The following is a 17,680-nucleotide window of genomic DNA, read 5'->3' as shown; positions in this document are numbered from 1 at the left end:
ACCTATAATCCTAGAAGGCCCCGATTCGATCCTAGATCGCCTACGTCCTTCTAACGTATCTAGTACCTTTTAAACTTCTTCCGCCGGAGAAGGTAACGCTACTGTTTCGGGCGCTTCGTCCTCTTGTTCGCTAGCATGCTCTCCTATATTAGTATCTTCTAGGGACTCCCTCCTAGCTATGCTCTCTTCCCTCCCTCCTCGCACCTACTCGTCCTCAAATTCTAACTTAGCGTGGCTTTCTAATTCTCCATTTTCGCTAAAACTGTGCTCCTCCTCAATAAGCCCACCGTGCTTAAGTTCATCGGCTACTAACGGGTCCCTATCAGGAAGACCCTACTCATTTCCACCGATGATACTCATCCTTCTAGATGATCCGGATTCGGTCTCGGCGATCGGTTCTAATACCTCTTCTATACTACAACCTTCCGAATAAACGCGGTCGATTTCTATGCTAGACTAGGGAGGTAGTGTTAACAAGTTTCTAGAAGATATCGAATAACGGTCAGCACATAAGGATTGGTACCTCCTGTGCTCTCGTTGCTATCGCCTCTATAACTTCTTTGCTCGCTTCTATTAGCATCGCTCGTAGCGTGCATCTCTCAAATATTACCTTTCTAGACTACTTGCCTGTTTAGCTCCTGTGCCCGCAACCCCGATCTCTTCGGCCCCTTTATCGTACGGCGAACGATTATTAGGGACAAAAAGCGGAGATATCGGCAAGTCAGGATTTAGAGATATACCTATTATGTCGCTATTCACACTAGGCATAGGTAGCTTGCTAAAAAAGGTGAAGTAAACACTGCTCCTCACCAGAATAGAAGTAGCCTTCCGCTCCTCCTTAATAGAGTTACTGTGGATTTAGTCAAGGAAAAGAAACCGATAATCTTACAATTATACTTGGGTCTACGGACGTCTATATCGAGACTCTTTTTTCGTTTCCCTTCTACTAACGCTCCGCACTAGAAGTTGATGGTTAAGCGGGGTCGCCCTTAAGAAGCATTTAGTGACTTTGTTAATCAGAGACTCAACTTCTTCCTCGTTATACCGATAACGATCTGGCCGACGTGCTCTCAAAAGAGTATCTCGTGCAATTTTCCGATCTGGTAACTACTACACGAGTTGCTTAATTTGTAGCGACTAAAACCCGAGTCTCTTCGCGAGCATAGCTATATTATATAGTATTATAGGCTCCCCTACCTCGCGTGTAGGCTTCGCCGTAGGGTCTTTCTTCTGCGGCCTTTTAGATAACTTCGGGTAGTAACGCATAGTATAAAGCTAGAGCTATCGGTAACTAAGTTCCGTAGGGTCTCCCTGCGAGGGCGAATAAGACCGAAACCTAGTTTCAGATATTTGTATTAAGAACTCTGTATAGGCGGGATTAAAAGGCAAAAAAGCCGCGCGTACGGCGCTTCCGATTGTTAGGAAAGATCTGGAAGGTATAATAAGTTGTTTAATATAGTTCGCGCATAATTCTAGGTACCAAAGATCTTTAAAGAACGTATATAGAGATAGAATAATACCCTCTATCTTCTTTAATCGCTTCTAAATCAACGACTGTTCTGATTCCGTGAAGTTCGAAAAGACTTCGCTACTATATACAAAGCCTTTCGTAGTGGTTCTATCCTTCAAGGAGACACTAGGTACTAGGAGTTATAGTGTTTCTACGGTATAAGTGTTAATTCTAAGTATTTTAGCACGATCGTGTCTTATAAGTAAAGACTAGTAGTGCAGTAGCCTAGTTAGCGCGTAAACTATCTCCTAGGAACAGAATTAGTATCTGTTTTATTTTATAGTCAGATAATCTTACCTCGTCGTAGCAAATAGCTAGTACCTAAGGAAGAGACCTAATTTGCATTCTATATACTAGCAACGAGGGCAGGACAAGTAGCGAATCAAAAGTAGCTCGAACGCTTAGATAAGACTTAAGTCCGCGAAGCCGCCTAGCTTTATTATCCGAAAGCCGCGCTAACCATCGATTCTCGAAGTATATATTTACTTCATTTTAATATTGTCGAACTTTTATATAAATTTCACTATTACTTAGAACTCTCTCGTTAGCATATTTATTAACAAGCCTAGTTTAAAGATCGGGGCTAATATCTTAGGGCTATTAAGATAGGCTTTATACAGGAGAGGATATAGTGGATTTCGTGCTTACTATCTAAATACAGGTTAACAGTCTACTATTGGTCGACAGATGATAAATAGTGCTTACTAGCCTTTAATCGATATTAGCTATGATGAGATCCCGGAAGGGTGATCACGTGAGTCATGACTTACGTGAGTACCCCCGTTCGGCCCCGTATAGCCCCGTGACTGTCCTTATAGACCTGATATTTAAGAGATACTGTAGATATACTCCAAAAATAAACCTTTCTTTACTCTTCGAATCATATCTGGTAGCAAACCCTTAAAAGGAGGCGCCTTCTATAGCCCTCCCCGGAGGGGGGACCCCTTCCGAAAGGAAGCGCGAAGCCCTATATACTTCTCCCTCCCTCCCTAATCCTTACAAAAATAAGCACTCGTGGAGAAGGAAGGCAACCCTTATCTAAAGGACTCACGAACGAAGATGATGAGGGACCGGCTTAGGGGGGACCTCGTGAATCCTCGAAAAACGGTCCCGGGGGGAGGAGGGCGTTTACCCCCGATATAGCTCTTACGGCCCCGCCTCTCCTCCTACGTTACCGATCCGCTATAATACCCGAGGACCTCGGTTACTAGCAGACCCTTACTACCTTCTCAGAAGAGTCCGGATACCCCTATATAGCTTCTTACGGACCCTTATACCTAGGAATGAACTATAAGAAAGAGGAAACCCCTATAGGTATAAGAGGCTACTATTTACGATACTTCCTGTATTCTCCTTAATCCTTCCTATTTCTAATAGATACTACTTCGACTTACAGACCTACCTCCGCGGACCCTCTCCCGCGAGAGGAACGCCTAAATACTCCTAAAACCAACTAGGCCCTCTCCTTCTTGCCTCTAATCGTGGCTAAAGCCTACCGAACGTAGCTTCGAAACTATATCCCGGACGACTATACTAAGGCTATACAGGATATTAAGACTACCGCCTTTAGTATCTACCTATAACAGAACGGTACCTAGGCGTAGTTAAATACCTCCTCTTCCTCCCGGGCGGCGCCCGCTACTACCCCGGAGGAGACCGACTAAACTAGCTCTTCTCCGTCTCTAGTAGTTAGCTTAAATCTCCTAGAGATCCGCAAGGTCTTAATAAAAAAGGTACCTAGTATCCGTCCCTACTCGGGAAACGATCGCCTAAGACGCTACTCGTGTATCTACGCGATTACGAAAGGTTCTTCTATAAGGTCTCGTACCTCGTAGGCGTAGGAATTCCGGACACCGATAAAATTATCTACGCCTAAGAGTCCCTAACTAGGCGAGCTAAGAAGGTATAGAATACCTATCGCTAACAGATCATTAACTAGTACGCGGAACCGATTAAGACCTAGGAAGGTTATCGCGCCTAGATCCTTCGGGAATTTTCCGAATACCTTAGCCCTAAAAAGCGCTAGGATCGCTTCGCTAATATATATTAAGGATCTCTTACTTTCGCTAAATACGCTATAAATCTATAGTAAGTAGCTATTAATACCGAGGTGCCCCTTCTAGAAGAAGTCGTTATCTAATACCTCCGAAAGGGTACGAAAGCTACCCTCTAGAAGAAGTAGGCTAAGGATCGCGAATACCTAACTACTCTCCGAGCCGTAATCGACCGCTTTATCTAGTATAAGAGGGGAGAAATAATCTCCGGTTAGATCGGAAACTACTCCCTCTAAGGCTAGAGACGCTAATAGCGATTTCCGGATAAACGCTATAGCTAGGTCGCGATAGCTCGATAGCCCCGCGAGGGAAGGTACGTAGATAGGCCCCTATAAAATACTATATATACAGGAAGCTAGGTTATATCAAGAGAGACTACCCTAAGGGAGTCTCTTTATAGCAAAAAAATATAAGCGGCTAGACGAATTAGAGGCCTTCGCTAGCTAGCTCCGAGCCGCCTCTTACGTGCCCCGCTTCTAGGACCTAACCCCCTCGAACCTAACGTATACGAAGCCTCCCTGCTCGCTATCTAAGCGGGTCTCTCCTACTCTATTAGGCCCGAGTTAGCCCTCGGGAAGTACTAATACCCTCTTAGACTCGGTTCCTCCTATACGTTTATCTCCTCTCGAGCTATAATATTACTAAGAGGATCCGTTCGCCTAAAGAAGCCTCCGGACGCCCTCTAGGTAAGGCTACCCGATAGGCGGTCCCTATATATAGAAGGACGCGCTCGCGTCCTACTAAAAATAGGGATATAGACCGGAAGCGTAAAGGCCTAGATCCTAGATATACCTAACCTTAAGATCGTCCTTAGGGACTTTCTAAAGTAATAGAACCCGACTATTAATTAGGTTAGCTCTTAGCTAACTATCGTGATTACAGCGAATATACCTTAAACCTTGCGAGGCTCGACCTAATTACGAACTCGAAGAAGCGGGTATCTTCCTAATATATCTAAATAGATACGTAAGTAAATACGTAAGAAAGACGAGGGTACCCTTATAATCTCTATTAGGGCTCCTCGAGATAACTCCCCTCCTCTAGAGGCTCCTATCTTATACCTAGACCCCCGGATCCGGACCCTTATAGGGAAATATAGGAAGATTATCCGCGACGAACTCCCTAATACCTTACCTCCGGAAAGGGAGATCTAGTATAATATTAATACTAGCGACGCGAAGCCCGTGAATATCTATACCTATTCTCTCTCTAAAGAGAAACTAGACGAATAGATACGCTAAGTCGATCTCCTCTTAAAGAAGGGACTAATCCGCCCTTTAGCTAGCCTCTAGGGGTTTCTAGTCCTATTCGCCCCTAAGTCTAATAGTAAGTAGAGGATATATATCGATTACTATACCCTAAATAACCTAACTAAGAAGAACGGGTATCTATTACCCCGGATCTAAGACCTTCTCGACTAAATCGGGAGCGTATAGGTCCTAACGAAGATCGACCTCGCGTCTAGATTCTAGTAAGTACGCCTAACGACCGCGTAGTACCTAAAACTACCTTTAATACTATCTAGGGAAAATATAAGTAGCTTACGATACCCTTTAGTCTTTATAACGCCCCTATAACCTTCTAGACGGTTATAAACGAGGCCCTTTAGCCCTATCTTAGTAAGTTCGTGGTTATATACCTCGACGATATCCTTATCTTCTCGGATAGTATAGAAGAGTATTACGAGTACCTTAAAAAGTACTCGAGATCCTCGAGAGGAACGACTAATCGTCTAACTAGGAAGTGCGAGATTATAACTAACGAACTAGAATTCTGCGGATATATATCGGGAACGGGAGCGTACAGCTAATACGGCTAAGATCGATATTATCCGTACGTAGCTATAACCTTAGAACGTGTACGAGCTACGATAGTTCCTCGGCCTCGCGATATACTATTAGCGGTTTATCTACAGGTTCGCGGAGATATACGTGCCCCTATAAACTCCTAAAAGAATCGGACGCTAAGCTCCGGAAGCTTAAGTTCCGCCCTATCTAGTAGAATAGCTTATAAGGCTACCTTCCGAAAGCTAAAGAAGAAGTTATCGGAAGCCCCTTCTCTTATAACCGGATCTTACGTAGCTATTTACTATCGAGACTAATACTTCTAAATAGGCGATTAGCCTAGTCCTACTCTAGAAGGGACTAGAAGAGGCACTCTACCCTATCGTATACGAGGCGGAAGCTTATAGGCGCTAAGCTTAACTACCTAGTACACGAGAAGGAGTTACTAGCTATTAAAGAGGCCCTGCGGCTTTAGGATAAATATATTAATAACGGAACCTAAACGGAAATCGTAACAGACTACGCTAGCCTATAGTACCTATAGACGACTATTACCTATAGTAAGCGCCTCGCCCGCTAGGTTAGCGAATTTTAGGAGTATAATCTTAAGATCCGATACGTCCGGGTACTAAAGCCGTCGTGCCCGACGCCTTAAGCCGACGACCGGATTTTATTAAAAGGTTACCTACTACGTTACACGAGATCGACCTATATAGAAGGCCGCCCTAACGGCTATAAACGTAACTATTTAAAAGGTAGCCGAGGATAAATAGTTAGCCGCGACTAACTTCTTAGATACAGGAGTACTTCCTAATAATAAGCTCCTGTCTAAGGTAGTAACTCGATACTCGGATACCTCTCTATATAAGACCGGGAAGACGCTAACGACCGCTAACTAACCTTTACGTATAAAGATAGCCTAAAAGTGCCCTACCTAGAACCGGTATTTAGGGGTGATCTAGTTAATAAGATATACTTATAATACGGATATCTAGGATAGCTAGGCCTAAACAGTATCCTAAGACCGAGAGCTTAGTAGCCCTAGATAAGAGCGGATATAGAGACCGCGGCACGTAAGTACCCTTAGTGCTAGGTTTCTTAGGGATTAAAGAAGGCCCTAGAACGGAAAAGCCTACTACCTAGTAACTAAAGGGATTAGGCCTTTCTAGAGATAGGGGATAACCTTATAGACGACTACCGACAATACCGAACGGTAATAGATAGATTATTATAGTAATCGACTACGCGACCGGATAGCTAATAGCTAAGGCCGTCCCGGAAGCTACAGAAGAAGCGCTTAGGACCTTCCTCTACGAGGAAATCTTTATAAATTACGGAGCGCTACTCGAGATCCTCTCCGATAATAGTTTAAACCTCCTTTCGGGTACGGTTAGCTACTACCTAAACCTACTAAAAACTCGGTACTAGCTAACTACCCCTACTACCCCTATACGAATAGGAAAGTAGAAAATCTTAACGGTCTACTCGGCTATATATTAATAAAGTACCTTATAGGAAAGCTAACGAAGGCGTAGGACCTATATCTAGCGTAGGCGACCCTAGCTATAGGTCCGGGAATACGCGGTAACTAGGTATAGCCTATTCTTTCTAGTTTACGGGGTCTACCCCGCTTACTAGGTAACGACCTAATAAAAGAACCCTTAGTATTCGTAGGACGGACTAAAGAGCTCTAGGACGTAAGCGACGCCCTACTAAAGCGAATAAACTACTACTATCCCGAGCGATCCGGACTAATAGGATTAGGGATAGCTAGGTAACGAAGATAAGCTTCGAAAAGGGAGATTAGGTCCTCGTTCGGAACGAATTAGTATAGAAATTCGAGAGTAAGTAGTTCGGACCTTTTAAAGTCCTTACGGTATATCACTTAGTATATATATACTAGAAGAACCGAACGGACGGGTCCTAAAGAACCTAATTAATAGTTCGCGGCTAGTCAGAGCTAACGTAAAGGACCCAGGAGCCCTATAGATATTATAGGCGGTATAAGTAGCACTCCGGAGATAGGGGATCCGACTAAGACAACCCTAAGAGCTACTAAAAATTATCGAATAGGATAATACTCCCCCTATATATAGGGACTTATCTACCTTTACGAAGGAAGAATAGAATTAATTCCTAACGGACCGGGCTAATAGTATACGCCCGAGCAAAGTAGGGGAGGAGAACGTTATAACAGAAGCCCTCGATCGGAGCCGTAAACGTATCGATAGGGAAAACAGAAAGACTAAGAAACGCGCGATAGACTAGGAGGAGCTCTAAGTACCTATATCTAGGGATAAGCTCTAGGACACGGACTTATTAGGATCTAGTAGACTACTACTAGGGGATATTCGGAATAGCCAGGACGCCGACTAAGACGAACGGGATTTATTTAACGGACCTCTCGCTATCGTAGTCCCTACGAGGTACTAATACTAATACAAAGTATATCGAATTTAATTACCTATACTAACGCCGAAAGTACACGAAAAGGAGATTACTTCCCTAAACGCTTCTTAATAGAGACGAACGGTTATCGTCGCTATTACTATTATTATTATTATTATGTTATCGTTATCCTCGAGCTTAATCTGCCTATTCTCGACTAGGTACGCCTCTAGGATCTCGAGATCGCTCTCTAAAGCCGCGATTATCTCCGGAATCGCCTTATAGGCCTCTAACGCGACTATAAAGTCGTTCTTGTTATAAACCTAAGGATCCTTTAGGGGACTAGATAGCCACGAATTCTTAAAGAAGGTACTATTATCCTTAGCCTTACTCTACCCTTATCCTTCCCCTTCTTAGGCTTATTATCCTAGCCCTTCTTCTTTTTAGAGCTACCCTCGCCGCTATCGTTATTATAGGCCGCTTCTTGCCCTTTAGATCGCGCTACTAAAGTTAGCTAAGGAGATCGGGAATAAAAAAGGGGAATATACCTTTTTATCCTTAACTAGCACGTAGGAGGAATATATCTTGTTATAATATTCCTATACCTAAGGGTCGAGGAGCTTATCCCCTATAAGGAGCACTAGGACGCGTTACTATTAAATTAGTAATTTCTATAGCCTCGGCCCCTAACAGATCCTCTCGCTTAGTCCGAAAACGCGATAGGAATCGAACGGACTATTTAGGTTGCTATATAACTAGTATTCCTTACTATTAGGAGCCTATTTACCGACCTATTAGGTAAAGGCTGCCCGAACCTTCGTAAGAGTACTATAATCCTTCGGGTTATCGTTCCTCTAGTCTATATCTCGGACTCGTAAGCTATTCGTCTAGAAGTCCTTCGTATAGTTAGTCTTAAACTAACTTCCTAGAGGATTACTACAGGTATCTAAGCCTATCTATAGCTCGTTAGTCTGCGCGATATTCGGATCGAAGTCCTTCTTGCGCGTATACGCGAAAATCTAGGCCGGAGTATACTTTACCGCGATAGCCCTCTTCCTTGTTACCGGAGCTATCCGCGACTAAGCGGTCTAGACCTAACGCTCGATAGAGCTACTAAGGGAAGGCTTAGGAGAAGACGACGGAATAGGAGCACGAGACTCTAAAAACTCCTAATCGCTTATAAGCTAGTCCTTAGATTACTAAGGGCTCGATAGAGCGTCCGGTATAGGAAGTTTAAGGACAAGAGGAGATAAAGGGGCAGGAGCGAACTTAGTAGGAGGATTAACTACTAGCTCAGAAAGAGGATAAGAGGAACTAAAGACCTATTAGCTACTTAAGGGTCTAGTTCGGACTCGGAGTGAGCTACCTAGCCTAGGAAAAAGTCTTAGAATATACGGGATAACCTAGATAGTGTCAGAAGGGATAAGGAAGAAAGATAAAGAGAAGAAGAAGCGATCGAGGGGATTTACCTATACTTATAGCGGGGGATCCTTTGTTCCCCGGACTGCCCTAATAGGAGCTTTTAGCGACTATTAGCCGTACACGGTAGTTATAAGTAGCCGAAAATGATATTATACCTTTTCCTTTGTTAAACCCCTGCTATTTTGACTTTACCGTGTATATATAAACGCACTAAGGCGGGAACCTGCGGATAACCGAAACAGTGCAGTAGTGAGCTTAGGCTGTGTTACCCTGAAGCTCAGGGCGAGTTTAGTCTAAGTGGGGGAGGATGAGATCCCGGAAGGGTGGTTACGTGAGTCATGACTCACGTGAGTACCCCCGTTCGGCCCCGTATAGCCCCGTGACTATCCTTACAGACCGATATTTAAGAGATACTGTAGATATACTCTAAAAATAAACCTTTCTTTACTCTTCGAATCACAATAAAGACACTTTATAGAACTAATAGAGAAGTGGAGATATAGGAAGCGACTCGGTTGATCGGTCAGTAAGTCCGTGGTGTTTACTCCTGCTACTTGAAGAGCCTTACGGAGATGCTACCTTAATATAATAGCACTCACGTAGTTATAGATATCGAGTCTCCGACAACCTTCTTTGTTAAATATCTTATAAAGTCTTTCTATATTCTTCGTGTCTATATATTACGAGACAGCTAGATAGGGGACGATCTGATTGATATTAATCTTAGCTGTCCCTTAGTATTTTCGGCACCTTTCCTTCAGAATTTGTAGCTCAAGATCTGTGTATATAGGCTCGTCTATAGTTATTAATAAAGTAAGAACGAGTATCGGCGGAGCAGGCGAGTATTATTTATATTTAATAGGTCTTGGCCCCGCAGAAGAAAGGATCCACCTTCTTTCTGCTGACTCAGTATGCTAGTAACTAATGTGATTACAAGGCTGAGATGTTTCCTAAAAATAAATTTAATTCTATCGATATAGTTAAATTATAAATAGCGCCCTCTTCGTCTTTAATCGCTATACCTTTCTACCTTCTCGTCTTTCCTATCCCTTAAATTAGACCTAAATATGTCGAGATAAGACAAACACTATACAAAAGTTGACTTCGAGCCCTATAAAGAACTGTTAGCGAACAGTCAAAGTCTATCACGAGAGGCGCTATTAAGCAAACAGCCGCACCAACCTAATGTGCCTACCTAATTAAGCCGTAGTTCTAACTCGAAGAAAAGAGAAGTATCTCCCTAGAGCGATAACGCACGAAAAATTGTAAGTAGAGGCAAAAAAAGCTTTAGCTTACCTCAGGTATACGAGGAAGGTACATCTCGCCGGTTGATCGTGAGGGAGGAATCACCCTAGGATACTTATCGTCGGAGGCTCAGGTATACTCTAGTAGGCGATATATTTATTGTAGCTCGCCGCTCCTATCCGTCCTAGGCGGTAGCCATTCAGAAGTACACCGAAGGGGATATAGCTAAAATGCAAAGACTGTATAATATCTTGGACCATAATAATGTATTGACAGCCCGAGAGTGCTTTGTCAACGAAGGATATATATATGCTCTTGTTAACGACCTCCCGCTTACTTTAGAGCAACTTGTGGGTTGTCGGTCTCTCTATCCTACAGAGACGGAATTAGCTTCTATGGTTTAGCAGGTATATAGCTCTTGACCCTTTAGCTCTCTAAAGCGCATAAGCTTATAAGAGCCTAGGTTTTGAGTAGTTTATGTTACCTCAACGATATAGGATTAGAACACTAGTCTCTGATATACCGGAATATTCTTCTTGGCCTAGATAGAGTTATCAAGATCGGTAAGTAGCAATTGCCTCCTTCGTTATAGTTCTTCTAACTCCCTAAAGCTAGCTTGGAAATATGCGTGGAATATCCGCCGGGTCAGGCACAGAATATATACATCAAAAGACTCGTATCTATTACTATAGAAATCATGCAGAAGTACGTGAAAGATAATAGATTAGTAGGAGTAGATAACGTGGAACGTTAGCCTGTTAACTCGGATTCGTTTAGGTTTCTTCTCGCCCTCTCGACAACAAAGTCCATAGAATCCTTGAAAGAGGTAATCAGTCACCAGGTCTCTCGTGGATTAACATATTACTAACCTTTATAAGCAACCACTGTTTCGCAAAAAAAGTCGATCAACAGGAGAGTTAGTGCTTCTTGCTCGGTCTGTATTAGTCTCTGCAAGGATATTCTATTCCTACGAGGAATAGTAGGAAACGATCTCTTCAAGAAATTGTTAGTGTTTGCTTTATTATAATTTTCAAGTTTTCCATTAGACGCCCATGGCCTTCAATCATTCGAAACGTTGTCAGTAAATGCATTAAGCGTGTACCCAGTCAATACGATATAAGTTGAATACACTTCAAATAGTGGTGGTGATGCTCGCAGGCGGTAGTGAGGTAAGTAGAGGTTGCTTTTGGCGATCGTTGCGTTAGACCAGGGCCCGGAAAGGTTACTGCAATTCACCAAGCAAACATCCCCCAATTCGTAAATGGTCGCTTCTATCGTGACAGAGCCCGGTAAGGTAACGTAATCAACCACCGAGCTGTCGTTGTCTCCACTCTGTATTCCATATAAAAGGGCACTTTTTGAGACCTTAACATCTCAACAACAAAACGTCAAGAGGGCATAAAATTTAATATACAGCGTGTTAGAGTACTGTACTTATATATATTAAGCAGACAGCTTTCTGTAATCGCTATTTCTGCAGGTAAGATAAATTACAGCTGTATGTTTTGTATTTTAAGTTACTCTTGTATTTAAAGCTAGAACAATTATCTAAAAGTTTAAAAAATAAGAAGCATTCTTCCAGAACATATATGTATATGATTATCTTAGTAGCATTCTTCTACTTATATTAGTCGTTGAGAAATTAGATCTCAAAAAGTGCCCTTTTATATAGAATACAGAGTAGACAACTCGGTGGTGTGGACAGCTCGATGATTAATTACGTCTAACTACTTTGTGTTTGTTATAAACTTATGATATCACCCTGGGTCACATGATAACCAACAGACCAAAAAACCGCCCTATTCTGCCGGGTTGCCAGTTCGAATCCCGCAAGGGCTAACAAGAAATATTAGTTAAGGATAGCCCGTGGTGACTCAGCTATCGCCCCGTTCCCTAGTATACGCTTAGGGTCCTATAATAATAACTGATACTACGCCAGTGCGTGATGCTACATTGTATGAGTGATGAGTGCTAAAACACGAGAGGTTCGCGACTAGCTAGCCTTTTAGAAAACCATATTTCCACGCCCGGATGGAAGCAGTCCTTGGCTATTCCTTAATGTCGCCAACCGTCGTGACTGCTGAGAGCCGATAGGAAAAAGGAGGCGTGGGTTAAGGTGATGTGAGCCTTAACTAGGCAGCCGTGCTCAATTGTGGGTAATGACCTGAGTCAGCCAGCTCTACTTAGAAAAGCTCCCACCTTCGATAGCCGACTCCCTACGGTCTAAGAGCAAAAAAGGAAGACGTTAGAGTCGTAAACAAAATTTTCATTCAAGAATTTTTAGGACTAACCATAGCCTAAGACCTCTGGATAAATATCAGGTAGGTAGTAGCAAGTCTAGATAGAGACTTGAGGTTAGGAATCAGCCATCTCTCTACCTTGCATAGCAGAAATGCTTCGCCCTCCACGAGCGCCTCTAGGAAGGTGTTTAATTAGTTACTAGAAAAAGCAGTATCACCTCCAAGCATAAGGCCCACGGCCATAGGCTCAAACGATCGATAAAAACTAACTAGAGCTAGATAGCGATTAAGTACATAAATAGCTAACGTGTCTACTATTTTATTCTGAAATACTATTCTTCTGCCTCTATTCAAATTCAGCAAATCAATTATCCCATAATACCGTAGAGCATAAATAAACATACATTTGATTTGCTAAGTCTTTACTAGCGAGCAAAACCACACCTAGTCCTATACAAGTAGCGACTTTCTACTAACGCTCGCCCTAGCGGTATTAATCGCTTAAAAAATCACGATCTGCTTTTTTGGGGATAAATTAAGACCTATAAGTAGCCTATAAGATAGAATCTCTGGCTATCGTGGAAATTATCCGACCTCGGCGGTTTAGCGGAAGACCGTTTGTTTCACTTTTCTCTAAGTTATTAACATAATTTTCGAAATAAATATAGATCTAAATCTGTGCAAGGCGGCGATATATATCGTCTAGCTTCGAAGTCGAACCGGTAATAGAGTTCAGATAGCTTAGATATGCCACACACGCTAACAGAGACGAATTCAAGTCGTAAGAGTCAAGAGTAGGTAAGGTATGCCGGTGATAATTAACTAAAAGGGACTTTAACGTAGCAATAGAGCCTTTAGATCGTAAATTTATGACTAAACCGCTATAGCAGTTTTTGACGTCTCGAGCTTGTTTTTAGCTTAATGTCTCGCTAGTTGTAATTTGATATATTTTTTGAATATAGTTAATGTACTAATCTGTATAGGCCTAATTATTAATTAGCTTAGTATTGTGGGAGGCCTCTCTTTTAATATCTTGTACCTTTAAAAACTCGAAATCTAGTAAAGTAAGAAATATTTTCTGGCTATAATCCGCGGAGCCTAAAGTATAACTAGGCTTTAGAGATTTGAGTTGCTTATTTTCTCTGTTTACGAGGGGAGGATTTTCTGTGCTTTCGTATTTTATAGAGGTATATACGCCTAGACTAGGTATTCGGAGATTTATCGCTATAGGCTCTTTTGTTAAGTCAAGGGACTACATTATCTGCAAATTCTTATCTGACGGCAGAGAGACTTCTAGCCGTTCAGAAGGGAGCTAAGGGATATACTATAGTAATAGCTAAGCCGGATTTATTTCATCTCGGAGTGCCTCTAGTATAAGCTAAGTATCCTAATCAACAGGGTCGTGATCTAGAGTATTAAGTGCAGGGGCCTCGTAAGAGACTAAAGTTTCTGGGTCAAACGATACTATCGTCCTTATACTAGGCGGGGATAATAGAAAAAAAATCAATAGTGAAGTGCTAGTAGTAGCTTTAGGGAGGAGCATCTAAATAACTAATAGCTTGCCTCGGATCTAGCAACTAAAGTATAAGTGAAGCGGAATATATACTAAATTTAAGGTAGCTAGATTAATAAATAAAGGAAATAACTAGTTAGTAAAAATAAAAGGAAAAAAATTCTTAAGCGCCCCGAAAGGTGTATCTTGAAAGGGGACAATTGCGTGCCGTTTTAGTTGCGATACTATTTTGAGTATCGCAACCAAAACGGTGAACGGTGATCAGTTAGCCACGGTTTCCCCACATGGCCACGGTTTTCCCAACCTGCCCACAATTGTACCGATAAGGTAGAATTTACCGGTCGCAATACAGAAATAAGACATCTCGAAGGTCAACAGTAAAATTGTGGTCAGAATAAAATACATGCTTTCCAAACCGTGGTCTTTCCAAACCGTAGTCTTTCCAAACCGTGGTCTTTCCAAACCGTGGTCTTTCAAAACCGTGGTCTTTCAAAACCGTGATCTTTCCAAACCGTAAGGTGAACCAGGACGAATGGAGTACACTCTGCTTGAAAATCGTGAGGTAAGCCCGGGATAAGAATAAACTGTAGCTAACCATACACCTATAGGGCGCATGCTATTCCCTGGACCATGCAGTACACTGATGAATTAGACGGCGTGTACGGACGGTGATGGCGAAAACAGACAAGCTACAATGGCTAAACGTTAGAAGCCAGGAAGGCGGTGAATCGAATCAATACTGATGGCCAATTGGTCATTCGCTAGGCCCACCCGCCCGTCTCACCACCTCTGGTCCTTTCTCGTTATGAAGGTTGAAACTCCGTCTCATACAACCTAACTTTCTGTTCGAGATGTTTTCGAACTATTTCCCTCGAGAGGTCTCGTACGTCATAGGATGCCGATACTAAGAAGTAAGCGTCCATCATATAATAAAGGTATAGGACTTACCCATAACTAAAACCTCACCGCGGGCTTCATGTGTGTTTGCCAGTCGTTTGATGTTTCGCCCGGAAGCCTCTTCTGATATTATGTCATCATATCGAGGCTTTCCATTGAAAACTATAGCACGGCGATGTTAGCCGAATAGCTTGCCATGTTCTATCATCTGGTTTGATACTATATAGAAGGACATTTCGAGTATCTTTTTCACATGATTAGCGCGAGGATTTCTGAACAAGAAGAGTCAACCCACATAGCCATCATCCAAAACATCATTACTTAACAAGCTATTTAGAAGTGGTTAGGCTATAATAGCAATATCTAAGAGAATAAGCATCGTATTAGTCTGCGCTTAAACATGCAGGCAGAACTTACCCAGTATTTAGATTTCCTACACGAAATATACCCGACGCACACGTGAGGTACAAGTATTATATCCGTAGAGGAGCTTTTTAAGGTAAGGTATTACTCCTGCTATACCGAAATCGGTCGCAATAGCCAAGATACATTCGTAATCGTCTATAGATATGCTAACTCCGTAGGGCCCCGTAATAAATACTGTCAAGGATATATAGCCTTCTAGGGCTGTGCGATAGCGAATAGTCTCAGTAAGCCCTTTTTAAGGTTAAACAAAAAGCTCTAGGATATCTTGCTTTTCGGGAGACTAAGATGTTACTATAAACGGGTATATCTAAGCCTAGGAGAAGAGGCCTGCCGCGGGTATCCAGAGATTTATATATTAGCCTGCCTAGACATATAAAGGCCGTGTAAGTATAACCCTTACTTTTAGCGGTGTTATCTCTTTACCCTGTATTAGCATTTGCTATATATAATTATATCTAATCGAGGCACGAGGATAGGGCCGTAAAGGGAACACACTATTCCTAACGATAAAAAGAAATGCTTCGACTAGAAACGTAAGTAGTATTAGGCCAAGCGGAATATAAATATATAGCCGAGGCAGCAGAGTATCGGATAGCAGATAATACTATACAAAATATATATAAGCTATAGCTAGGGCTTAGTATAGTCGAAGGAATAGCTCGTAGAGGAAACGGCGAACGATAGGAACGGATAATAATAGAAGAGTAGCTATCATCATAGCACCCTAACGAAGATTAGCCTTTAAACTCGATAGGGTGGAGAAGGGGGACAAACAATAAACGCGAAGAGATTGGACTTCTCACGAAGACTCTAGCCCTTCTGCTTAGCTATAAGGGCTATAATAATATATAAAATAAGGAGAATACCGGTTATCTAGCCTACGGCCCGATAAATACGTTTGCACGTCTTCAAAGAAACACTAATAGCATCCGCAAGGAAGCCTAGATAGTGTGCTAAGAAGAGGAAACTTATATTGATCACTGAAAGAGTTCTAGCGCGGTCTCTAGCTATTATTGTTAATAGGGTATTAAAGGCAATAAAGAACACATTTGTTACAATATAGACAATATACAACAAGACGTTAGCTCGAGTGCAGGGAGAAATCAGCTTGTAGCGACCCCAAAGGTATAGATATGTTAAGTGTTTCGTTATAAGGAATAAAAGGACTCTAAGTAGGTTCAGAAACGCAGGGGCTATACGAATAAGAAAGAGCGTTATTAGTAAGGAACCCGTTGTAATGGCATAGATTAATATGAATTCCATTGTCGACCGTGTTTATAGTATTAGAAATCTCCAACTATTACAAGAAAACTATACTACTTTATAGTGAATTTCCTCTGTTACGGATAACTAGTAGGCTAACATAATATATCATCTTCCTTCTTAAAGAAGTCAGGGGTAGTTACCAGGAGGATAACTTATCTTCGTATGCTATACCTCTTCAGGTGCTATCGGGCATCGGTACCATAGTTATTCCTCAGGTACCCATCTCGCCGGTTAAAGCCAGCATCGGCATACTACTCAGGGGACTATACCTCTCCCGAAGAGTTTATTGCAAGGCTAGACCATGATTCCTCTTTATCTAGGTTACCAGTCATATCAATTCAACTCTTCTAAAGTTAAGCTGCTAAGCTTTTTCTACTATAACTATACTTAAGCAGTTTCCTATCATTTTATAGACTACCGTAAACAATTGTTTTAAATGCGGCCTTTTTGATATACTTGTTAGCTTCGCAAGTACTGTACAATATTAGACCTGTCAAAGCAACGCAATATCCTTTATTCCCGGTATTCTATAGAGGAAACCCTAAGTCGAGTGTAATACTGTGTTGTGAAGAGCTTATCGTGGGTCCTTAGAAGCTATATCTTCTTTGGCTTTCTTTAAATCGCGATCTGTCATCACAGTCGGGGTCGGGTAATAGGAGCTCTAACAAGTCAGCGTTCATTTTGATGAATTATGTCATTTTGTGTTTACCTACCAGTTGTAAAGGAAGGAAAGCCCAAAAGCCCGAAGTATCCGCGGATAAAATATGTATCTGACCTGTCTCCCGCATGCGAATACCTACGCATACATCCGCGTCACACATCTTGCTATATTCGGATGCCTTTTTCATCATGTTTGTCTTGCGACGGGACTGCTTTTGACGAATCAACTTTCTTTTAGAGGGTTTTTTTAATTGGGCATTTTTTATAGCAGCCAT

At 42.1% G+C, this 17,680-nt stretch overlaps 2 protein-coding genes across 2 annotated transcripts; one reads left to right on the top strand and one right to left on the bottom strand.

The window, feature by feature from the left end:
- Positions 1 to 14,559: 14,559 nt before the first annotated feature.
- POX_e06555 (uncharacterized protein) lies at positions 14,560 to 14,673 on the top strand (the record flags this gene model as incomplete). The annotated part of the gene is made up of 1 exon (XM_050115374.1): positions 14,560 to 14,673. The coding sequence occupies one exon, from the start codon at positions 14,560 to 14,562 to the stop codon at positions 14,671 to 14,673; it is 114 nt and encodes a 37-aa protein (XP_049967834.1).
- Positions 14,674 to 17,434: 2,761 nt separating this feature from the next.
- Positions 17,435 to 17,680, bottom strand: POX_e06554 (uncharacterized protein; the record flags this gene model as incomplete). The annotated part of the gene is made up of 1 exon (XM_050115373.1): positions 17,435 to 17,680. The coding sequence occupies one exon, from the start codon at positions 17,678 to 17,680 to the stop codon at positions 17,435 to 17,437; it is 246 nt and encodes an 81-aa protein (XP_049967833.1).

This window comes from Penicillium oxalicum, chromosome V (assembly GCF_001723175.1).
Source record: "Penicillium oxalicum strain HP7-1 chromosome V, whole genome shotgun sequence".
NCBI classification, from domain to species: domain Eukaryota; kingdom Fungi; phylum Ascomycota; class Eurotiomycetes; order Eurotiales; family Aspergillaceae; genus Penicillium; species Penicillium oxalicum.
The sequence above is the reverse complement of the archived record's forward strand: the minus strand, read 5'-3'. Positions and strand labels throughout refer to the sequence as shown.